Here is a 26,855-nt window from a genome sequence, read left to right on the forward strand (position 1 = left end):
CATGTTGTACGTGGAAAACTTCAGGAAGATACTGTATTGTTTATTATAGTAATTTAATTGATTCATATCAAATTAGATATGTGCATGTAACCTGTACAAAAGAACTGTTATTAAAGATATTTCGATTAAAATGATAGAAAAAACTTGTATCTCGCTGATAATTTAACCCAATCCTTTATGGTCATGTCACGTGGTGAAGTCAATCACAGGTTAAAGATTATAGTGGATGTCATGGGACAACTGAAAGTGACACTTACTCGTTTTTGACAACGCTATCAATTAATTAAGTCGTAATTGTAATGTATTCAAATACTAATAAATAGAGTCAAATCATTCGTATATATATATATATATATATATATATATATATATATATTTTACTAGAAAATAATTGGGATTCCTAACAGATCTACTTCTCAACTGACTGATGAATCGCTCCACGTGTGAAACGAATGTTCAGAAAAGAATTGGCGCTTTCAGTCTTAAAAACGAACAAAGAAAATACCTTATTACCTGCACACAGGTATACCACACGGTTGGCATTTTTGAATATCAATTTAACATATATCTCGCGAGTTACTTGTGTGAAAATACAGTAATATCCCAAAAAAATTAAACTTGTTGAAATAGAGTTAACTTTTTTTATTATTTGTTTGTAGGTTTATAGAATTTAAGCGAAGGTTTTGGTTTGGTTTGTTTTGAATTTCGTGCAAAGCTACTCGAGGGCTGTTTGCGCTAGCCGTCCATAATTTAGCGGTGCAAGACTAGAGGGAAGGCAGCTAGTCATCACCACCCACTGCCAAATCTTGGGCTACTCTTTTACCAACGAATAGTGGGATTGACCATCATATTATAATACCCACACGGCTGAAAGAGCGAGCATATTTGGTGTGATAGGGATTCGAACCCGCAACCCTCAGATTACGATTAGAGTGCTATGCCGATCCATCAAGCGAAGGAATAACAAAGGGCTTAAAATATAAAATACTTATATCTTTCTGACCTATGGATAAAGTGGAGTTCCTCCAGATATTGGCAACCTTTACCAACATCCATAACCATTGCCAGAAGTTTCTTCATAGACAGATTAGACTTATTCTGTAGACAAAGAAAGAATACATCTGGTTAAAAGAAAAGATATGGGGTTTTGAGTCGTTTGAACTCACCATATTGTAACTTAAACTAATTTAGTTGAATGAATAATACTGTAACGTTACGCCTAATTTGTTATTGGATATTTTACAGTGAAGCAACTGTTTAGTGTGTATATTACAGATATAGTTTCTTTTTACTGAAAGAGAAATTGAAAATATAAGATGTAATTCTTTGGTTTGCTGATCCTAGCTTTGCTGATGAACGCTGAGAAAGCAAAGATGCAATCCAATGGAGACCTCCACGTCAATGTCATGTAAAGAGAATCTGTAATATATTGGTTCAAAAATTTTTAATAAACAAATAATTTGGAAATAGTTATAATTAATAAATGATATTCATGTAACAGTCTCTAAGCTTTATTTCCACATAACAACACACAAACCAGTAAGTCTTTTAAGTGACTTTACCAGTAGATTTGATGACCCACCCAATGTTGTTTCATGAGAAAGTTTGCAGTGGACTGTCCATATGATACCTTCATAATTCTATAACTTCAATACAAATTTTTAAAACTTTGTATTTAACAGGAGTTAGTATTCTATACAATATGAGCAGTTTCTTACATTTACACCAAGAATGTGTGCTTATGATATCTTTGCACCAAAAATGTGTATTCATAGAAATATTGCATCAAGAATGCTAATCTATGCTAATTTTAATTTTGCATCAAGAATGTATGTTCGTGGTAAGTTTAATCGGGAAAAATAATTTCTACTTGACTTGTACTCTAGTATTACATGTAAGAGCGGCATCATAAATTAATAATTATAAAACATATTGATTAATATTACAGAGACAGAAATTTAAAAAGAAGGTTTTAAACAAAAAAATTAGGATTGTTAATAATGAATTCTGAGATCAATAACTATTTACTTATAAAACGGTTATCCCGAATAGATGTTTTTCAATAAAAACAGCCTCCTAACACCTTACTGTTAATGTGTATTTAGTTATAGAGTTTTGAGGCTCCCAGTCAAACACCATGTTAAGACAGAAGTTTCTCATAAACACACTTACTAGTGCACACTAGTATCTCTCTTCAACACATCAACACACTTACTAGTGCACACTAGTATCCCTCTTCAACACATCAACACACATTAGGTCAGGAAACATTAATACCGTTTCCGTTTTCACTACTGGTAATTGCAATTACTAGTAGTACACATCTTGTTTGTTTGTTTGGAATTAAGCACAAGACTACACAATGGGCTATCTGTACTCTGCCCATCACGGGTATAGAAACCCAGTTTCTAGCGGTATGAGTCTGCAGACATACAATTGTGCCGCTAAGAGACTATAACACATCTACTTTAAATAACGTACAGTTCTAAATTTGTTTCAAATTCCTAGGTTCTGTTCTTCTCTGTGTTTATTTTTCTTTTTATATGTTCTTATGACATAGCATGTGTTTCCTATTTGCTTCCCTAACATGTTTTGTTTTGTTGTTATCGTAATGCTATATATATATTTATTTAAGATTGGTGTACCAACAACAGACTACAAAACTGTCTGAATAATGTAAACCCGATATTAAATTATTGCCGTGGACGATCAGAGAACCATGGAACATAACCTGGAACAAATGTATGAAACATTTGTGAAATAAACTTCTGAGAAACGACCGTAGGTGGCTCTGCAAGTGCAGTTAAAAGTGAGAGTTGATATCACAGCTCAGTCATTCATTTGTCCATTAGTAAAACTGTTACAACTATCCGATGTTAACAGTTGAGCAAAAAGTCATATTCAACATTCTGAATCTATCACGTTTTTGTCACGTCTGAATATGTTGCCAGAAATGGATGGCACATCTAATGCGACTGCATTCTTAACACTGAATCAAACTTACTGTACTTTAAGGTCATCTTGCAGCGTCACTTACAGTACTTTTCCGTATAATTCTTCACACACCTTTACTAAGTGATAAAGTGGTATATTATGATGTTCTCTCATTGACTACACGTTTATACCGAAATTTATTTAATGGCAGAATCTTATTCTGTAAGGTCTACTCTGGGTCACAAAATTACCAGTTTATCTAGAAAATATTCGTTGAATATTTGCTTAGATCTTATAAACTAATAATGACATTGTCTCATTGTTCGATCTTATAAACTTATAATGACATTGTCTCATTGTTAGATCTTACAAACTAATAATGACTGTCTCATTGTTGGATCTTACAAATTAAAAATGACATTGTCTCAGTGAAGTTACAAAATTATTAGAAAAGACGTAAAGCACTTTCCTATTCATCTTTTATGACTGGTTTATTTCATTAAGTTTCTTGGTCCATAGTGTGTTTAAAAATAATGAATATCTCTATTCGCAATATTATGTTGCACTAGCTAAACAACGAATAAACTGAATTTTAAAGTACTCACGCATTTAATTCTATTTTCCTTTAAGAATGTCTTCAGGTCGCCACCACTTAGCAGTTCCAGTATAATAAATTTTGGCATCTTGTCAAAGCATACCCCCATGAATTTGACAATATTGGGGTGGTTGAATTTGCTATAAACATATATAAGATAATTAATTTCACGCGAAATGCATTGATGCTGTTATTAAATGTAATTTTAAGCAACCAACTAAAATATCAGGGTCAAATTCTCAATTCCACGTAATTTTAATGTAATTTTTTAAATATATAACCTAGAACAACACTTTTCAACCTATGACTCCGACCACAAATTGACTAGTTAGAATGTGTGAAATGGTCAGGAAAAGGAATAAAAATAGGTAATTATTTATTTATTATTTTAATAGGTATGTAGTAAGCCATACTTTTTTGCACTAAAAGAAATTATTGGGTCACAACAAGCTATCAGTGTTTACATATGGGTTTTAGTCAAAACAGATTAACAGCCATCGTAGTAAAACAACAAAATTCTCACTATTGTTCTGTAATGGTCTTGTTTCCCTGGGGGATGAATATAAACTAATATTTAAATAACTGGACTTTCCCAAAATTAGAAAAAAATCCAAAAACACTACTTAATAATAATAATCTAAATCATTCATCCAGATATATTAGAAAAACAAAATAATGTGGAGATTTGTAAGTTTTCAGTGTCTCTGTTTTGGCCTGTAATTTATTCAGATATATTAGAAAAATAAAATATTGTGGAAGTTTGTAAGAATTCAGTGTCTCTGTTTTGGCCTATAATTTATCCAGATATATTAGAAAAACAAAATATTGTGGAAGTTTGTAAATTTTCACTGCCCCTGTTTTGGCCTGTAATTGATCCAGATATATTAGAAAGACAAAATATTGTGGAAATTTATGGCTTTGAATGTCTCTGTTTTGGCCTATAATTTACCGACATTTATTAGAAAAACAATATATTGTGGGAATTTGTTAATATTTAGAGTCTCTCAGTTGGCATGTAATTTATCCTGACATACTAGAAAAACAAAATATTCTGAAAGATTGCAATTTTCAATGTCTCTGTTTTGGCCTGTAATTTATCCAGATATATTAGAAAAAGAAATTATTGTGGTTATTTGTAAGTTTTCATTGTCTCTGTTTTGGCCTGTAATTTTTCCATATATATTAGAAAAACAAAATATTTTGGAAGTTTGTGAGTTTTAATGTCTCTGTTTTGGACTGTAATTTATTCAGATACATTAGAAAGACAAAATATTGTGGAAGTTTCTAATTTTTCAATGTGTCTCTCTTGGCCTGTAATTTATTTGTATATATTAGAAAAACAAAATATTGTGGAAGTTTATAAGTTTTCATTATTTCTGTTTTGGTTTGTAAGTTATCCATACAAATTAGAAAAACAAAATATTGTGGAAGTTTGTAAGTTTTCACTGTCTCTGTTTTGCCCTGTAATTTATCCAGATTTATTAGAAAAAGAAATTATTGTGGAAGTTTGTAAGTTTTCAGTGTCTCTGTTTTGGCCTGTAATTTATTTGTATAGATTAGAAAAACAAAATATTGTAGAAGTTTGTATATTTTCATTCTCTGTCTTTTGGCCTGTAATTTATCCGTATATATTAGGAAAAGAAAATATTGTGGAAGTTTGTAAATTTTATGTGTCTCCGTTTTTACCTGTAATTTCTCTAGATATATTAGAAAAACAAAATATTGTGGTAGATTGTTAGTTTTCATTGTCTCTGTTTGGGTTTGTAATTTATCCAGAAATAATAGAAAACCAAAATATTGTGGTTATTTGTAAGGTTTCATTGTTTCTGTTTTGGCCTTAATTTATTCAAATATATTAGAAAAAGAAATTATTGTGGAAGTTTGTAAGTTTTCACTGTCTCTGTTTGGGTTTGTAATTTATCCAGAAATAATAGAAAACCAAAATATTGTGGTTATTTGTAAGGTTTCATTGTCTCTGTTTTGGCCTTAATTTATTCAAATATATTAGAAAAAGAAATTATTGTGGAAGTTTGTAAGTTTTCACTGTCTCTGTTTTGGCCTGTAATTTATCCATACATATTAGGAAACAAAATATTGTGGAAATTTATAGGCTTTGAAAGTCTCTGTTTTGGCTTATAATTTACCAACATTTATTAGAAAAACAATATATTGTTGGAGTTTGTCAATATTTAGTGTCTCTTTTATGGACTGTAATTTATCGAGACATACTGGAAAAACAAAATATTGTGGAGGATTGTAATTTTCAATGTCTCTGTTTTGGACTGAAAGTCATCTAGATATATTAGAAGAACAAAATATGGTTTAAGTTTGTAAGTTTTCAGTGTCTCTGTTTTGGTCAGTAATTTATCCACACATATTAGAAAAACAAAATATTGTGGAAGTTTGTAAATTTTCACTGTCACTGTTTTGGCCTGTAATTTATTCAGATGTATTAGAAAAAGAAAATATTGTGGAAGTTTGTAAGATTTCAGTGCCTCTATATTGGCATGTAATTTATTGTGAGATATTTGAAAAACAAAATATTTTGGAAATTTGTAATATTTCAATGTCTTAGTTTTGGCCCGTAATTTATCCAGATATATTAGAAGAACAATATACTGTGGAGATTTGTAAGTTTTCAATGTCTCTGTTTTTGCCTGTAATTCATCCAGATATATTTGAAAAACAAAATACTGTGGAAGTTTATAACATTTTAGTGTCTGTGATTTGGTCTCTATATTATCCAGATATATTAGAAAAAGAAAATATTGTGGATATTTATATGTTTTCAATATCTCTGTTTTGGCCTTTTATTTATAGAGATATATTACAAAAACAAAATATTCTGGAAGTTTGTTAATTTTCAATGTCTTTCGTTTGGCCTGTAATTGATCCAAATATATTAGAAAGACAAAATATTGTGGAGATATGTAAGTTTGCAGTGTCTCTGCTTGGGCCTGTGATTTATCCATACATATTAGGAAACAAAATATTGTGGAAATTTATAGGCTTTGAAAGACTCTGTTTTGGCCTATAATTTACCCACATTTATTAGAAAAACAATATATTGTTGGATTTGTCAATATTTAGTGTCTCTGTTTTGGCCTGTAATTTATCCAGATATATTAGAAAAAGAAATTAATGTGGAAGATTCTAAGTTTTCACTGTCTCTGTTTTGGCCTGTAATTATCCAGATATATTAGAAAAAGAAATTATTGTGGAAGTTTGTAAGTTTTCATTGTCTCTGTTTTGGCCTGTAATTTATCCATACATATTAGGAAACAAAATATTGTGGAAATTTATAGGCTTTAAAAATGTCTCTGTTTTGGCCTATAATTTACCCGCATTTATTAGAAAAACAATATAGTGTTGGAGGTTGTCAATATTTAGTGTCTCTTTTATGGCCTGTAATTTATGCAGACATACTAGAAAAACAAAATATTGTGTAGGATTGTAATTTTCAATGTCTGTGTTTTGGACTGAAAGTCATCTAGATATATTAGAAGAACAAAATATGGTTTAAGTTTGTAAGTTTTCATTTTCTCTGTACTGGCCTGTAATGTATCCAGATATATTAGAAAAGAAAATATTGTGGAAGTTTGTAAAATTTCAGTGCCTCTGTATTGGCATGTAATTTATCCAAATATCTTAGAAGATCAAAATATTGTGCAAGTTTGTATGTTTTCAGTGCCTCTGTATTGGCATGTAAGTTATTGAGAGATATTTGAAAATCAAAATATTTTGGAAATTTGTAACATTTCAATATCTTTGTTTTTGCCTGTAATTCATCCAGATATATTTGAAAAACAAAATATTGTGGAAGTTTGTATGTTTTCATTGTCTCTGTATTGGCCTGTAATTTATCCAGATATATTAGGAAACAAAATATTGTGGAAGTTTGTAAGATTTCATTATTTCTATTTTGGTTTGTAATTTTTCCATACAAATGAGAAAAACATAATATTTTTGAAGTTTGTAAGTTTTCACTATCTCTGTTTTGCCCTGTAATTTATCCATACATATTACAAAAACAAAATATTGTGGAAGTTTTTAAATTTTCATTGTCTCTGTTTTGTCCTGGAATTTATCAATACATATTAGAAAACAAAATATTGTGGAAGTTTGTAAATTTTTACTGTCACTGTTTTAGCCTGTAATTTATCCAGATATATTAGAAAAAGAAAATATTGTGGAAGTTTGTAAGTTTTCATTGTCTCTGTTTTAGCCTGTAATTTATCCAGATATATTAGAAAAAGAAAATATTGTGGAAGTTTGTAAGTTTTCATTGTCTCTGTTTTAGCCTGTAATTTATCCAGATATATTAGAAAAAGAAAATATTGTGGAAGTTTGTAAGTTTTCATTGTCTCTGTTTTGGCCTGTAATTTATCCAGATATATTAGGAAACAAAATATTGTGGAAGTTTGTAAGATTTCAGTGCCTCTGTATTGGCATGTAATTTATTGAGAGATATTTGAAAAACAAAATATTTTGGAAATTTGTAATATTTCAGTGTCTTTGTTTTGGCCTTAATTTTTTCAAATATATTACAAAAAGAAAATATTGTGGAAGTTTTTAAATTTTCATTGTCTCTGTTTTGTCCTGTAATTTATCAATACATATTAAAAAACAAAATATTGTGGAAGTTTGTAAATTTTTACTGTCACTGTTTTAGCCTGTAATTTATCCAGATATATTAGAAAAAGAAAATATTGTGGAAGTTTGTAAGTTTTCATTGTCTTTGTTTTGGCCTGTAATTTATCCAAATATATTAGAAGAACAATATACTGTGGAGATTTGTAAGTTTTCAATGTCTCTGGTTTGGCCTTTTATTTATAGAGATATATTACAAAAACAAAATATTCTGGAAGTTTGTTAATTTTCAGTGTCTTTCGTTTGGTCTGTAATTGATCCAAATGTATTAGAAAGACAAAATATTGTGGAGATATGCAAGTTTGCAGTGTCTCTGTTTGGGCCTGTAATTTATTCAGATATATAAGAAAAACAAAATATTGTGGACTTTTGTTATTTTTCAGTGTCTCTGTATTGTTTTGTCATTTATCTAGATATATTATATAAACAAAATATTGCGGAAGTTTGTAAGGTTTCACTGGCTCTGTTTTGGCCTGCAATTTATCCAGATATATTAGAAAAACAAAATATTTTGGAAATTTGTAATATTTCAGTGTCTTTGTTTTGGTCTGTAATTTATCCAGATATATTAGAAGAACAATATACTGTGGAGATTTGCAAGTTTTCAATGTCTCTGTTTTTGCCTGTAATACATCTAGATATATTTGAAAAACAAAATACTGTGGAAGTTTGTAAGATTTCAGTGCCTCTGTATTGGCATGTAATTTATAGAGCGATATTTGAAAAAGAAAATATTTTGGAATTTGTAATTTTTCAATGTCTTTGTTTTGGCCTGTAATTTATCCAAATATATTAGAAAAACAAAATATTGTGGAAGATTGTAAGTTTTCAGTGTCTCTGTATTGTTTTGTTATTTATCTAGATATGTTATCTAAACAAAATATTGTGGAAGTTTCTAAGATTTCAGTGTCTCTGTTTTAGCCTTAATTTATTCAAATATATTAGAAAAACAATATATTGTGGAAGTTTGTAAGTTTTCATTGTCTCTGTTTTGGCCTGTAATTTATCCATACATATTAGAAAAACAAAATATTGTGGAAATTGGTAAGTTTTCACTGTCTCTGTTTTGGCCTGCAAGTTATCCAGATATATTAGAAAAACAACATATTGTGGAGATTTGTCAGTTTTCAGTCTCTGTTTTGCTTGTAATTCATCCAGATATATCAGGAAACAAAATATTGTGGAAGTTTGTAAGTTTTCATTGTCTCTGTATTGGACTGTAATGCATCCAGATATATTAGGAAAGAAAATATTTTGTGAAGTTTGTAAGATGTCAGTGCCTCTGTATTGGCATGTAATTTATAGAGCGATATTTGAAAAAGAAAATATTTTGGAATTTGTAATTTTTCAATGTCTTTGTTTTGGCCTGTAATTTATCCAAATATATTAGAAGAACAATATACTGTGGAGATTTGTCAGTTTTCATTGTCTCTGTTTTGGTCTGTATTTTATCCATACATATTAGGAAACAAAATTTCGTGGAAATTTATAGGCTTTGAAAGTCTTTGTTTTGGCCTGTAATTTATCCATACATATTAGGAAACAAAATATTGTGGAAATATATAGGCTTTGAAAGTCTCTGTTTTGGCCTATAATATACCCACATTTATTAGAAAAAGAATATAGTGTTGGAGTTTGTCAATATTTAGTGTCTCTTTTATTGCCTGTAATTTATGCAGACATACTAGAAAAACAAAATATTGTGTAGGATTGTAATTTTCAATGTCTCTGTTTTGAACTGAAAGTCATCTAGATATATTAGAAGAACAAAATATGGTTTAAGTTTGTAAGTTTTCAGTGTCTCTGTTTTGGTGAGTAATTTATCCACACATATTAGAAAAACAAAATATTGTGGAAGTTTGTAAATTTTCACTGTCACTGTTTTGGCCTGTAATTTATTCAGATGTATTAGAAAAAGAAAATATTGTGGAAGTTTGTAAGATTTCAGTGCCTGTATATTGGCATGTAATTTATTGATAGATATTTGAAAAAGAAAATATTTTGGAATTTGTAATTTTTCAATGTCTTTGTTTTGGCCTGTAATTTATCCAAATATATTAGAAGAACAATTTACTGTGGAGATTTGTAAGTTTTCAATGTCTCTGGTTTGGCCTTTTATTTATAGAGATATATTAGAAAAACAAAATATTCTGGAAGTTTGTTAATTTTCAGTGTCTTTCGTTTGGCCTGTAATTGATCCAAATGTATTAGAAAGACAAAATATTGTGGAGATATGCAAATTTGCAGTGTCTCTGTATTGTTTTGTTATTTATCTAGATATATTATATAAACAAAATATTGCGGAAGTTTGTAAGAGTTTAGTATCTCTGATTTAGCCGATAAGTTATCCAGATATATAACAAAAACAAAATGTTTTGTAATTTGTAAACTTTCAGTATCACTGTTTTCACCAGTAATTTATAAGTATATATTAGAAAAACAAATTATTGTGGAAGTTTGTTTATTTTCATTCTCTGTCTTTTGGCCTGTAATTTATCCGTATATATTAGGAAAAGAAAATATTGTGGAAGTTTGTAAATTTTATGTGTCTCCGTTTTTACCTGTAATTTCTCTAGATATATTAGAAAAACAAAATATTGTGGTAGATTGTTAGTTTTCATTGTCTCTGTTTGGGTTTGTAATTTATCCAGAAATAATAGAAAACCAAAATATTGTGGTTATTTGTAAGGTTTCATTGTCTCTGTTTTGGCCTTAATTTATTCAAATATATTAGAAAAAGAAATTATTGTGGAAGTTTGTAAGTTTTCACTGTCTCTGTTTTGGCCTGTAATTTATCCATACATATTAGGAAACAAAATATTGTGGAAATTTATAGGCTTTGAAAGTCTCTGTTTTGGCCTATAATTTACCCACATTTATTAGAAAAACAAAATATTGTGGAAGTTTGTATGTTTTCATTGTCTCTGTATTGGCCTGTAATTTATCCAGATATATTAGGAAAGAAAATATTGTGGAAGTTTGTAAGATTTCATTATTTCTGTTTTGGTTTGTAATTTTTCCATACAAATGAGAAAAACATAATATTGTTGAAGTTTGTAAGTTTTCACTGTCTCTGTTTTGGTCAGTAATTTATCCACACATATTAGAAAAACAATATATTGTGGAATTTTGTAAATTTTCACTGTCACTGTTTTGGTCTGTAATTTATTCAGATGTATAAGAAAAAGAAAATATTGTGGAAGTTTGTAAGATTTCAGTGCCTCTGTATTGGCATGTAATTTATTGATAGATATTTGAAAAAGAAAATATTTTGGAATTTGTAATTTTTCAATGTCTTTGTTTTGGCCTGTAATTTATCCAAATATATTAGAAGAACAATATACTGTGGAGATTTGTAAGTTTTCAATGTCTATGGTTTGGCCTTTTATTTATAGAGATATATTACAAAAACAAAATATTCTGGAAGTTTGTTAATTTTCAGTGTCTTTCGTTTGGCCTGTAATTGATCCAAATGTATTAGAAAGACAAAATATTGTGGAGATATACAAGTTTGCAGTGTCTCTGTATTGTTTTGTTATTTATCTAGATATATTATATAAACAAAATATTGCGGAAGTTTGTAAGAGTTTAGTATCTCTGATTTAGACGATAAGTTATCCAGATATATAACAAAAACAAAATGTTTTGTAATTTGCAAACTTTCAGTATCACTGTTTTCACCAGTAATTTATAAGTATATATTAGAAAAACAAATTATTGTGGAAGTTTGTTTATTTTCATTCTCTGTCTTTTGGCCTGTAATTTCTCAGTATATATTAGGAAAAGAAAATATTGTTGAAGTTTGTAAATTTTATGTGTCTCCGTTTTTACCTGTAATTTCTCTAGATATATTAGAAAAACAAAATATTGTGGTAGATTGTTAGTTTTCATTATCTCTGTTTGGGTTTGTAATTTATCCAGAAATAATAGAAAACCAAAATATTGTGGTTATTTGTAAGGTTTCATTGTCTCTGTTTTGGCCTTAATTTATTCAAATATATTAGAAAAAGAAAATATTGTGGAAGTTTGTAAGTTTTCATTGTCTCTGTTTTGGCCTGTAATTTATCCAGATATATTAGGAAACAAAATATTGTGGAAGTTTGTAAGATTTCAGTGCCTCTGTATTGGCATGTAATTTATTGAGAGATATTTGAAAAACAAAATATTTTGGAAATTTGTAATATTTCAGTGTCTTTGTTTTGGCCTTAATTTTTTCAAATATATTACAAAAAGAAAATATTGTGGAAGTTTTTAAATTTTCATTGTCTCTGTTTTGTCCTGTAATTTATCAATACATATTAAAAAACAAAATATTGTGGAAGTTTGTAAATTTTTACTGTCACTGTTTTAGCCTGTAATTTATCCAGATATATTAGAAAAACAAAATATTGTGGAAGTTTGTAAGTTTTCATTGTCTTTGTTTTGGCCTGTAATTTATCCAAATATATTAGAAGAACAATATACTGTGGAGATTTGTAAGTTTTCAATGTCTCTGGTTTGGCCTTTTATTTATAGAGATATATTACAAAAACAAAATATTCTGGAAGTTTGTTAATTTTCAGTGTCTTTCGTTTGGTCTGTAATTGATCCAAATGTATTAGAAAGACAAAATATTGTGGAGATATGTAAGTTTGCAGTGTCTCTGTTTGGGCCTGTAATTTATTCAGATATATAAGAAAAACAAAATATTGTGGACTTTTGTTATTTTTCAGTGTCTCTGTATTGTTTTGTAATTTATCTAGATATATTATATAAACAAAATATTGTGGAAGTTTGTAAGGTTTCACTGTCTCTGTTTTGGCCTGTAATTTATCCAGATATATTAGAAAAACAAAATATTTTGGAAATTTGTAATATTTCAGTGTCTTTGTTTTGGTCTGTAATTTATCCAGATATATTAGAAGAACAATATACTGTGGAGATTTGCAAGTTTTCAATGTCTCTGTTTTGGCCTGTAATTTATCTAGATATATTAGAAAAACAAAATATTGTGGAAGTTTGTAAGATTTCAGTGCCTCTGTATTGGCATGTAATTTATAGAGATATATTTGAAAAAAAAAATATTGTGGAATTTGTAATTTTTCAATGTCTTTGTTTTGGCCTGTAATTTATCCAAATATATTAGAAAAACAAAATATTGTGGAAGATTGTAAGTTTTCAGTGTCTCTGTATTGTTTTGTTATTTATCTAGATATGTTATCTAAACAAAATATTGTGGAAGTTTCTAAGATTTCAGTGTCTCTGTTTTAGCCTTAATTTATTCAAATATATTAGAAAAACAATATATTGTGGAAGTTTGTAAGTTTTCATTGTCTCTGTTTTGGCCTGTAATTTATCCATACATATTAGAAAAACAAAATATTGTGGAAATTTGTAAGTTTTCACTGTCTCTGTTTTGGCCTGCAAGTTATCCAGATATATTAGAAAAACAAAATATTGTGGAGATTTGTCAGTTTTCAGTCTCTGTTTTGCTTGTAATTCATCCAGATATATCAGGAAACAAAATATTGTGGAAGTTTGTAAGTTTTCATTGTCTCTGTATTGGACTGTAATGCATCCAGATATATTAGGAAAGAAAATATTTTGTGAAGTTTGTAAGATTTCAGTGCCTCTGTATTGGCATGTAATTTATAGAGCGATATTTGAAAAAGAAAATATTTTGGAATTTGTAATTTTTCAATGTCTTTGTTTTGGCCTGTAATTTATCCAAATATATTAGAAGAACAATATATTGTGGAGATTTGTCAGTTTTCATTGTCTCTGTTTTGGTCTGTATTTTATCCATATATATTAGGAAACAAAATTTGTGGAAATTTATAGGCTTTGAAAGTCTTTGTTTTGGCCTGTAATTTATCCATACATATTAGGAAACAAAATATTGTGGAAATTTATAGGCTTTGAAAGTCTCTGTTTTGGCCTATAATTTATCCCACATTTATTAGAAAAAAGAATATAGTGTTGGAGTTTGTCAATATTTAGTGTCTCTTTTATTGCCTGTAATTTATCCAGACATACTAGAAAAACAAAATATTGTGGAGGATTGTAATTTTCAATGTCTCTGTTTTGGACTGAAAGTCATCTAGATATATTAGAAGAACAAAATATGGTTTAAGTTTGTAAGTTTTCAGTGTCTCTGTTTTGGTGAGTAATTTATCCACATATATTAGAAAAACAAAATATTGTGGAAGTTTGTAAATTTTCACTGTCTCTGTTTTGGCCTGTAATTTATTCAGATATATTAGAAAAAAGAAAATATTGTGGAAGTTTGTAAGATTTCAGTGCCTGTATATTGGCATGTAATTTATTGATAGATATTTGAAAAAGAAAATATTTTGGAATTTGTAATTTTTCAATGTCTTTGTTTTGGCCTGTAATTTATCCAAATATATTAGAAGAACAATTTACTGTGGAGATTTGTAAGTTTTCAATGTCTCTGGTTTGGCCTTTTATTTATAGAGATATATTAGAAAAACAAAATATTGTGGAAGTTTGTTAATTTTCAGTGTCTTTCGTTTGGCCTGTAATTGATCCAAATGTATTAGAAAGACAAAATATTGTGGAGATATGTAAATTTGCAGTGTCTCTGTATTGTTTTGTTATTTATCTAGATATATTATATAAACAAAATATTGTGGAAGTTTGTAAGAGTTTAGTATCTCTGATTTGGCCGATAAGTTATCCAGATATATAACAAAAACAAAATATTTTGTAATTTGTAAACTTTCAGTATCACTGTTTTCACCTGTAATTTATAAGTATATATTAGAAAAACAAATTATTGTGGAAGTTTGTTTATTTTCATTCTCTGTCTTTTGGCCTGTAATTTATCCAGATATATTAGGAAAAGAAAATATTGTGGAAGTTTGTAAATTTTATGTGTCTCCGTTTTTACCTGTAATTTCTCTAGATATATTAGAAAAACAAAATATTGTGGTAGATTGTTAGTTTTCATTGTCTCTGTTTGGGTTTGTAATTTATCCAGAAATAATAGAAAACCAAAATATTGTGGTTATTTGTAAGGTTTCATTGTCTCTGTTTTGGCCTTAATTTATTCAAATATATTAGAAAAAGAAATTATTGTGGAAGTTTGTAAGTTTTCACTGTCTCTGTTTTGGCCTGTAATTTATCCATACATATTAGGAAACAAAATATTGTGGAAATTTATAGGCTTTGAAAGTCTCTGTTTTGGCCTATAATTTACCCACATTTATTAGAAAAACAAAATATTGTGGAAGTTTGTATGTTTTCATTGTCTCTGTATTGGCCTGTAATTTATCCAGATATATTAGAAAAACAAAATATTGTGGAAGTTTGTAAGATTTCATTATTTCTGTTTTGGTTTGTAATTTTTCCATACAAATTAGAAAAACAAAATATTGTTGAAGTTTGTAAGTTTTCACTGTCTCTGTTTTGGTCAGTAATTTATCCACATATTAGAAAAACAATATATTGTGGAATTTTGTAAATTTTCACTGTCTCTGTTTTGGTCTGTAATTTATTCAGATGTATAAGAAAAAAGAAAATATTGTGGAAGTTTGTAAGATTTCAGTGCCTCTGTATTGGCATGTAATTTATTGAGAGATATTTGAAAAAGAAAATATTTTGGAATTTGTAATTTTTCAATGTCTTTGTTTTGGCCTGTAATTTATCCAAATATATTAGAAGAACAATATATTGTGGAGATTTGTAAGTTTTCAATGTCTCTGGTTTGGCCTTTAATTTATAGAGATATATTACAAAAACAAAATATTGTGGAAGTTTGTTAATTTTCAGTGTCTTTGTTTGGCCTGTAATTGATCCAAATGTATTAGAAAGACAAAATATTGTGGAGATATACAAGTTTGCAGTGTCTCTGTATTGTTTTGTTATTTATCTAGATATATTATATAAACAAAATATTGTGGAAGTTTGTAAGAGTTTAGTATCTCTGATTTAGCCGATAAGTTATCCAGACATATAAGAAAAAAACAAAATGTTTTGTAATTTGTAAACTTTCAGTATCACTGTTTTCACCTGTAATTTATAAGTATATATTAGAAAAACAAATTATTGTGGAAGTTTGTTTATTTTCATTCTCTGTCTTTTGGCCTGTAATTTATCCGTATATATTAGGAAAAGAAAATATTGTGGAAGTTTTAAATTTTATGTCTCCGTTTTTACCTGTAATTTCTCTAGATATATTAGAAAAACAAAATATTGTGGTAGATTGTTAGTTTTCACTGTCTCTGTTTTGGCCTGTAATTTATCCATACATATTAGGAAACAAAATATTGTGGAAATTTATAGGCTTTGAAAGTCTCTGTTTTGGCCTATAATTTATCCACATTTATTAGAAAAACAATATATTGTTGGAGTTTGTCAATATTTAGTGTCTCTTTTATGGCCTGTAATTTATCGAGACATACTAGAAAAACAAAATATTGTGGAGGATTGTAATTTTCAATGTCTCTGTTTTGGACTGAAAGTCATCTAGATATATTAGAAGAACAAAATATGGTTTAAGTTTGTAAGTTTTCAGTGTCTCTGTTTTGGCCTGTAATTTATCCACATATATTAGAAAAAACAAAATATTGTGGAAGTTTGTAAATTTTCACTGTCTCTGTTTTGGCCTGTAATTTATTCAGATATATTAGAAAAAGAAAATATTGTGGAAGTTTGTAAGATTTCAGTGTCTCTGTATTGGCATGTAATTTATTGATAGATATTGAAAAAAAAAATATTTTGGAATTTGTAATATTTCAATGTCTTTGTTTTGGCCTGTAATTTATCCAATATATATTAGAAGAACAAAATATTGTGGAGATTTGTAAGTTTTCAATGTCTCTGGTTTGGCCTTTTATTTATAGAGATATATTAGAAAAACAAAATATTGTGGAAGTTTGTTAATTTTCAGTGTCTTTGTTTGGCCTGTAATTTATCCAAATATATTAGAAAGACAAAATATTGTGGAGATTTGTAAATTTTCAGTGTCTCTGTATTGTTTTGTTATTTATCTAGATATATTATAAAACAAAATATTGTGGAAGTTTGTAAGAGTTTAGTGTCTCTGATTTAGGCGATAAGTTATCCAGATATATAACAAAAAACAAAATATTTTGTAATTTGTAAACTTTCAGTATCTCTGTTTTCACCAGTAATTTATAAGTATATATTAGAAAAACAAATTATTGTGGAAGTTTGTTTATTTTCATTCTCTGTCTTTTGGCCTGTAATTTATCAGTATATATTAGAAAAAGAAAATATTGTGGAAGTTTGTAAATTTTATGTGTCTCTGTTTTTTACCTGTAATTTCTCTAGATATATTAGAAAACAAAATATTGTGGTAGATTGTTAGTTTTCATTGTCTCTGTTTGGGTTTGTAATTTATCCAGAAATATTAGAAAACAAAATATTGTGGTTATTTGTAAGGTTTCATTGTCTCTGTTTTGGCCTTAATTTATTCAAATATATTAGAAAAAAGAAATTATTGTGGAAGTTTGTAAGTTTTCACTGTCTCTGTTTTGGCCTGTAATTTATCCATACATATTAGGAAACAAAATATTGTGGAAATTTATAGGCTTTGAAAGTCTCTGTTTTGGCCAATAATTTACCTACATTTATTAGAAAAACAATATATTCTTGGAGTTTGTCAATATTTAGTGTCTCTTTTATGGCCTGTAATTTATATAGACATAATAGAAAAACAAAATATTGTGGAGGATTGTAATTTTCAATGTCTCTGTTTTGGACTGAAAGTCATCTAGATATATTAGAAGAACAAAATATGGTTTAAGTTTGTAAGTTTTCAGTGTCTCTGTTTTGGTCAGTAATTTATCCACACATATTAGAAAAACAAAATATTGTGGAAGTTTGTAAATTTTCACTGTCACTGTTTTGCCCTGTAATTTATTCAGATGTATTAGAAAAAGAAAATATTGTGGAAGTTTGTAAGATTTCAGTGCCTCTATATTGGCATGTAATTTATTGTGAGATATTTGAAAAACAAAATATTTTGGAAATTTGTAATATTTCAATGTCTTAGTTTTGGCCCGTAATTTATCCAGATATATTTGAAAAACAAAATACTGTGGAAGTTTATAACATTTTAGTGTCTGTGATTTGGTCTCTGTATTATCCAGATATATTAGAAAAAGAAAATATTGTGGATATTTATAAGTTTTCAATATCTCTGTTTTGGCCTTTTATTTATAGAGATATATTACAAAAACAAAATATTCTGGAAGTTTGTTAATTTTCAATGTCTTTCGTTTGGCCTGTAATTGATCCAAATGTATTAGAAAGACAAAATATTGTGGAGCTATGTAAGTTTGCAGTGTCTCTGCTTGGGCCTGTGATTTATCCATACATATTAGGAAGCAAAATATTGTGGAAATTTATAGGCTTTGAAAGACTCTCTTTTGGCCTATAATTTATCTACATTTATTAGAAAAACAATATATTGTTGGATTTGTCAATATTTAGTGTCTCTTTTATGGCCTGTAATTTATCGAGACATACTAGAAAAACAGAATATTGTGGAGGATTGTAATTTTCAATGTCTCTGTTTTGGACTGAAAGTCATCTAGATATATTAGAAGAACAAAATATGGTTTAAGTTTGCAAGTAGGAAACAAAATATTGTGGAAATTTATAAGCTTTGAAAGTCTCTGTTTTGGCCTATAATTTATCTACATTTATTAGAAAAACAATATATTGTTGGATTTGTCAATATTGAGTGTCTCTGTTTTGGCCTGTAATTTATCCAGATATATTAGAAAAACAAAATATTGTGGAAGTTTGTAAGTTTTCATTGTCTCTGTTTTGTCCTGTAATTTATCCAGATATATTAGGAAACAAAATATTGTGGAAGTTTGTAAGATTTCAGTGCCTCTGTTTTGGCCTGTAATTTATCCAGATATATTAGAAAAATAAAATATTGTGGAAGTTTGTAAGTTTTCATTGTCTCTGTTTTGGCCTGTAATTTATCCAGATATATTAGGAAACAAAATATTGTGGAAGTTTGTAAGATTTTAGTGCCTCTGTATTGGCATGTAATTTATTGAGAGATATTTGAAAAAAATATTGTGGATGTTTGTAAGTTTTCAGTGTCTCTGTATTGTTTTGTTATTTATCTAGATATATTATCTAAACAAAATATTGTGGAAGTTTCTAAGATTTCAGTGTCTTTGTTTTGGCCTTAATTTATTCAAATATATTAGAAAAACAAAATATTGTGAAAGTTTGTAAGGTTTCACTGTCTCTGTTTTGGTCTGTAACTTATCCAGATATATTAGAAAAAGAAATTATTGTGGAAGATTCTAAGTTTTCACTGTCTCTGTTTTGGCCTGTAATTATCCAGATATATTAGAAAAACAAAATATTGTGGAAGTTTGTAAGGTTTCATTGTCTCTGTTTTGGCCTTAATTTATTGAAATATATTAGAAAAAGAAATTATTGTGGAAGTTTGTAAGTTTTTACTGTCTCTGTTTTGGCCTGTAATTTATCCATACATATTAGGAAACAAAATATTGTGGAAATTTATAGGCTTTGAAAGTCTCTGTTTTGGCCTATAATTTACCCACATTTATTAGAAAAACAATATATTGTTGGAGTTTGTCAATGTTTAGTGTCTCTTTTATGGCCTGTAATTTATCGGGACATACTAGAAAAACAAAATATTGTGGAGGATTGTAATTTTCAATGTCTCTGTTTTGGACTGAAAGTCATCTAGATATATTAGAAGAACAAAATATGGTTTAAGTTTGTAAGTTTTCAGTGTCTCTGTTTTGGTCAGTAATTTATCCACACATATTAGAAAAACAAAATATTGTGGAAGTTTGTAAATTTTCACTGTCACTGTTTTGGCCTGTAATTTATTAAGATGTATTAGAAAAAGAAAATATTGTGGAAGTTTGTAAGATTTCAGTGCCTCTATATTTCATGTAATTTATTGTGAGATATTTGAAAAACAAAATATTTTGGAAATTTGTAATATTTCAATGTCTTAGTTTTGGCTTGTAATTTATCCAGATATATTAGAAGAACAATATATTGTGGAGATTTGTAAGTTTTCAATGTCTCTGTTTTTGCCTGTAATTCATCCGGATATATTTGAAAAACAAAATACTGTGGAAGTTTGTAAGATTTTAGTGTCTGTGATTTGGCCTGTATATTATCCAGATATATTAGAAAAAGAAAATATTGTGGATATTTATAAGTTTTCAATATCTCTGTTTTGGCCTTTTATTTATAGAGATATATTACAAAAACAAAATATTCTGGAAGTTTGTTAATTTTCAATGTCTTTCGTTTGGCCTGTAATTGATCCAAATGTATTAGAAAAACAAAATATTGTGGAGATATGTAAGTTTGCAGTGTCTCTGCTTGGGCCTGTGATTTATCCATACATATTAGGAAACAAAATATTGTGGAAATTTATAGGCTTTGAAAGACTCTGTTTTGGCCTATAATTTACACACATTTATTGGAAAAACAATATATTGTTGGAGTTTGTCAATATTTAGTGTCTCTTTTATGGCCTGTAATTTATCCAGACATACTAGAAAAACAGAATATTGTGGACGATTGTAATTTTCAATGTCTTTGTTTTGGACTGAAAGTCATCTAGATATATTAGAAGAACAAAATATGGTTTAAGTTTGCAAGTAGGAAACAAAATATTGTGGAAATTTATAGGCTTTGAAAGTCTCTGTTTTGGCCTATAATTTATCTACATTTATTAGAAAAACAATATATTGTTGGATTTGTCAATATTTAGTGTCTCTGTTTTGGCCTGTAATTTATCCAGATATATTAAAAAACAAATTATTGTGGAAGTTTCTTTATTTTCATTCTCTGTCTTTTGGCCTGTAATTTATCCGTATATATTAGGAAAAGAAAATATTGTGGAAGTTTGTAAATTTTATGTGTCTCCGTTTTTACCTGTAATTTCTCTAGATATATTAGAAAAACAAAATATTGTGGAAGATTGTTAGTTTTTATTGTGTCTGTTTGGGTTTGTAATTTATCCAGAAATAAGAGAAAACCAAAATATTGTGGTTATTTGTAAGGTTTCATGATCTCTGTTTTGGCCTTAATTTATTCAAATATATTAGAAAAAGAAATTATTGTGGAAGTTTGTAAATTTTCACTGTCTCTGTTTTGGCCTGTAATTTATTCAGATGTATTAGAAAACGAAAATATTGTGGAAATTTGTAAGCTTTCAAAGTCTCTGTTTTGGCCTATAATTTATCCAGATTTATTAGAAAAACAAAATATTTGTTGGAGTTTGTAATATTTCAGTGTCTCTTTTTTGGCCTGTAATTTATCCAGACATATTAGAAAAACAAAATATTGTGGAAGATTGTAATTTTCAATGTCTCTGTTTTGGCCTGTAATTTATCCAGATATATTAGAAAAACAAAATATTGTGGAAGTTTGTAAGTTTTCAGTGTCTCTGTTTTGGTCTGTAATTTATCCAGATATATTAGAAAAACAAAATATTGTGGAAGTTTGTAAATTTTCACTGTCTCTGTTTTGGCCTGTAATTTATCCAGATATATTAGAAAAACAAAATATTGTGGAAGTTTGTAAGATTTCAGTGTCTCTGTATTTCCTGTAATTTATTGTGATATATTAGAAAAACAAAATATTGTGGAAATTTGTAATATTTCAATGTCTCTGTTTTGGCCTGTAATTTATCCATACATATTAGAAAACAAAATATTGTGGAAATTTGTAAGTTTTCACTGTCTCTGTTTTGGCCTGTAATTTATCCAGATATATTAGAAAAACAAAATATTGTGGAAGTTTGTAAGATTTTAGTGTCTCTGATTTGGCCTGTAATTTATCCAGATATATTAGAAAAACAAAATATTGTGGATATTTGTAAGTTTTCAATGTCTCTGTTTTGGCCTTTATTTATAGAGATATATTACAAAAAAACAAAATATTGTGGAAGTTTGTTAATTTTCAATGTCTTGTTTTGGCCTGTAATTTATCCAAATGTATTAGAAAGAAGACAAAATATTGTGGAGATTTGTAAGTTTTCAGTGTCTCTGTTTGGGCCTGTAATTTATCCATACATATTAGGAAACAAAATATTGTGGAAATTTATAGGCTTTGAAAATGTCTCTGTTTTGGCCTATAATTTATCCACATTTATTAGAAAAACAATATATTGTTGGAGTTTGTCAATATTTAGTGTCTCTTTTTTGGCCTGTAATTTATCCAGACATATTAGAAAAAAAAATATTGTGGAGGATTGTAATTTTCAATGTCTCTGTTTTGGACTGAAAGTCATCTAGATATATTAGAAAAACAAAATATGGTTTAAGTTTGTAAGTTTTCATTGTCTCTGTATTGGCCTGTAATTTATCCAGATATATTAGGAAAGAAAATATTGTGGAAGTTTGTAAGATTTCAGTGTCTCTGTTTTGGCCTGTAATTTATTGATAGATATTTGAAAAAGAAATATTGTGGATTTTGTAAATTTTCAATCTCTGTTTTGGCCTGTAATTTATCAATGAAAAACAAAATATTGTGGAAATTTGTAAGTTTTCACTGTCTCTGTTTTGGCCTGTAATTTATCCAGATATATTAGAAAAACAAAATATTGTGGAAGTTTATAAGATTTTAGTGTCTGTGATTTGGTCTGTAATTATCCAGATATATTAGAAAAACAAAATATTGTGGATATTTATAAGTTTTCAATCTCTGTTTGGCCTTTATTTATAGAGATATATTAAAAAACAAAATATTCTGGAAGTTTGTTAATTTTCAGTGTCTTTCGTTTGGCCTGTAATTGATCCAAATGTATTAGAAAGACAAAATATTGTGGAAGATATGTAAGTTTGCAGTGTCTCTGTTTGGGCCTGTAATTTATCCATACATATTAGGAAACAAAATATTGTGGAAATTTATAGGCTTTGAAAGACTCTGTTTTGGCCTATAATTTACACACATTTATTGGAAAAACAATATATTGTTGGAGTTTGTCAATATTTAGTGTCTCTTTTATGGCCTGTAATTTATCCAGACATACTAGAAAAACAGAATATTGTGGACGATTGTAATTTTCAATGTCTCTGTTTTGGACTGAAAGTCATCTAGATATATTAGAAGAACAAAATATGGTTTAAGTTTGCAAGTAGGAAACAAAATATTGTGGAAATTTATAGGCTTTGAAAGTCTCTGTTTTGGCCTATAATTTATCTACATTTATTAGAAAAACAATATATTGTTGGATTTGTCAATATTTAGTGTCTCTGTTTTGGCCTGTAATTTATCCAGATATATTAGAAAAACAAAATATTGTGGAAGTTTGTAAGTTTTCATGTCTCTGTTTTGGCCTGTAATTTATCCAGATATATTAGAAAAACAAAATATTGTGGAAGTTTGTAAATTTTCAGTGTCTCTGTTTTGTTTGTAATTTATCTAGATATATTAGAAAAACAAAATATTGTGGAAGTTTGTAAGTTTTCATTGTCTCTGTTTTGGCCTGTAATTTATCCAGATATATTAGAAAAACAAAATATTGTGGAATTTGTAAGTTTTCAGTGTCTCTGTTTTGGCCTGTAATTTATCCAGATATATTAGAAAAACAAAATATTGTGGAAGTTTGTAAGTTTTCATTGTCTCTGTTTTGGCCTGTAATTTATCCAGATATATTAGAAAAACAAATATTGTGGAAGTTTGTAAGATTTCAGTGTCTCTGTTTTGGCCTGTAATTTATCCAGATATATTAGAAAAACAAAATATTTTGGAAATTTGTAATATTTCAATGTCTTGTTTTGGCCTGTAATTTATCCAGATATATTAGAAAAACAAAATATTGTGGAAGTTTGTAAGTTTTCAATGTCTCTGTTTTGGCCTGTAATTTATCCAGATATATTAGAAAAACAAAATATTGTGGAAGTTTGTAAGATTTTAGTGTCTGTGATTTGGTCTGTATATTATCCAGATATATTAGAAAAAGAAAATATTGTGGATATTTATAAGTTTTCAATGTCTCTGTTTTGGCCTTTATTTATAGAGATATATTACAAAAAAACAAAATATTGTGGAAGTTTGTTAATTTTCAATGTCTCTGTTTGGCCTGTAATTTATCCAAATATATTAGAAAAACAAAATATTGTGGAGATTTGTAAGTTTTCAGTGTCTCTGTTTGGGCCTGTAATTTATCCATACATATTAGGAAACAAAATATTGTGGAAATTTATAGGCTTTGAAAGACTCTGTTTTGGCCTATAATTTACCCACATTTATTGGAAAAACAATATATTGTTGGATTTGTCAATATTTAGTGTCTCTGTTTTGGCCTGTAATTTATCCAGACATACTAGAAAAACAGAATATTGTGGAGGATTGTAATTTTCAATGTCTCTGTTTTGGACTGAAAGTCATCTAGATATATTAGAAGAACAAAATATGGTTTAAGTTTGCAAGTAGGAAACAAAATATTGTGGAAATTTATAGGCTTTGAAAGTCTCTGTTTTGGCCTATAATTTATCTACATTTATTAGAAAAACAATATATTGTTGGATTTGTCAATATTTAGTGTCTCTGTTTTGGCCTGTAATTTATCCAGATATATTAGAAAAATAAAATATTGTGGAAGTTTGTAAGTTTTCACTGTCTCTGTTTTGGCCTGTAATTATCCAGATATATTAGAAAAATAAAATATTGTGGAAGTTTGTAAGTTTTCAGTGTCTTTGTATTGTTTTGTTATTTATCTAGATATATTATCTAAACAAAATATTGTGGAAGTTTCTAAGATTTCAGTGTCTCTGTTTTAGCCTTAATTTATTCAAATATATTAGAAAAACAATATATTGTGGAAGTTTGTAAGTTTTCATTGTCTCTGTTTTGGCCTGTAATTTATCCATACATATTAGAAAAACAAAATATTGTGGAAATTTGTAAGTTTTCACTGTCTCTGTTTTGGCCTGCAAGTTATCCAGATATATTAGAAAAACAAAATACTGTGGAAGTTTATAAGATTTTAGTGTCTGTGATTTGGTCTGTATATTATCCAGATATATTAGAAAAAGAAAATATTGTGGATATTTATAAGTTTTCAATATCTCTGTTTTGGCCTTTTATTTATAGAGATATATTACAAAAACAAAATATTCTGGAAGTTTGTTAATTTTCAATGTCTTTCGTTTGGCCTGTAATTGATCCAAATGTATTAGAAAGACAAAATATTGTGGAGATATGTAAGTTTGCAGTGTCTCTGCTTGGGCCTGTGATTTATCCATACATATTAGGAAACAAAATATTGTGGAAATTTATAGGCTTTGAAAGACTCTGTTTTGGCCTATAATTTACACACATTTATTGGAAAAACAATATATTGTTGGAGTTTGTCAATATTTAGTGTCTCTTTTATGGCCTGTAATTTATCCAGACATACTAGAAAAACAGAATATTGTGGACGATTGTAATTTTCAATGTCTCTGTTTTGGACTGAAAGTCATCTAGATATATTAGAAGAACAAAATATGGTTTAAGTTTGCAAGTAGGAAACAAAATATTGTGGAAATTTATAGGTTTTGAAAGTCTCTGTTTTGGCCTATAATTTATCTACATTTATTAGAAAAACAATATATTGTTGGATTTGTCAATATTTAGTGTCTCTGTTTTGGCCTGTAATTTATCCAGATATATTAGAAAAAAAAAATATTGTGGAAGTTTGTAAGTTTTCAGTGTCTCTGTATTGTTTTGTTATTTATCTAGATATATTATCTAAACAAAATATTGTGGAAGTTTCTAAAATTTCAGTGTCTCTGTTTTAGCCTTAATTTATCCAAATATATTAGAAAAACAAAATATTGTGGAAGTTTGTAAGTTTTCATTGTCTCTGTTTTGGCCTGTAATTTATCCATATATATTAGAAAAACAAAATATTGTGGAAGTTTGTAAGTTTTCAGTGTCTCTGTTTTGGCCTGTAATTTATCCAGATATATTAGAAAAACAAAATATTGTGGAATTTGTAAGTTTTCATTGTCTCTGTTTTGCTTGTAATTCATCCAGATATATTAGAAAACAAAATATTGTGGAAGTTTGTAAGTTTTCATTGTCTCTGTATTGGACTGTAATGCATCCAGATATATTTGGAAAGAAAATATTTTGTGAAGTTTGTAAGATTTCAGTGCCTCTGTATTGGCATGTAATTTATAGAGCGATATTTGAAAAAGAAAATATTTTGGAATTTGTAATTTTTCAATGTTCTTGTGTTTTGGCCTGTAATTTATCCAAATATATTATAAAAACAAATTATTGTGGAAGTTTGTTTATTTTCATGTCTCTGTTTTTGGCCTGTAATTTATCCGTATATATTAGGAAAAGAAAATATTGTGGAAGTTTGTAAATTTTATGTGTCTCCGTTTTTACCTGTAATTTCTCTAGATATATTAGAAAAACAAAATATTGTGGTAGATTGTTAGTTTTTATTGTCTCTGTTTGGGTTTGTAATTTATCCAGAAATAATAGAAAACCAAAATATTGTGGTTATTTGTAAGGTTTCATTGTCTCTGTTTTGGCCTTAATTTATTCAAATATATTAGAAAAAGAAATTATTGTGGAAGTTTGTAAGTTTTCACTGTCTCTGTTTTGGCCTGTAATTTATCCATACATATTAGGAAACAAAATATTGTGGAAATTTATAGGCTTTGAAAGACTCTCTTTTGGCCTA

General features: G+C 28.0%; 1 protein-coding gene across 2 annotated transcripts in view; it reads right to left on the minus strand.

The window, feature by feature from the left end:
- The window catches only part of LOC143229753 (tyrosine-protein kinase receptor-like), a 215,406-nt gene that overhangs the window by 21,907 nt on the left and 166,644 nt on the right, over positions 1-26,855 (minus strand). For both annotated transcript variants that reach the window (XM_076462508.1, XM_076462507.1), the window contains exons 22-23: positions 3,540-3,669; positions 1,004-1,098 (exon numbers count right to left, since the gene is read on the minus strand). In XM_076462508.1, coding sequence (XP_076318623.1) covers positions 1,004-1,098; positions 3,540-3,669 — 225 coding nt within the window. The remainder of the gene's footprint in view (positions 1-1,003; positions 1,099-3,539; positions 3,670-26,855) is intronic.

This window comes from Tachypleus tridentatus, chromosome 10 (assembly GCF_004210375.1).
Source record: "Tachypleus tridentatus isolate NWPU-2018 chromosome 10, ASM421037v1, whole genome shotgun sequence".
Taxonomy (NCBI): Eukaryota; Metazoa; Arthropoda; class Merostomata; order Xiphosura; family Limulidae; genus Tachypleus; species Tachypleus tridentatus.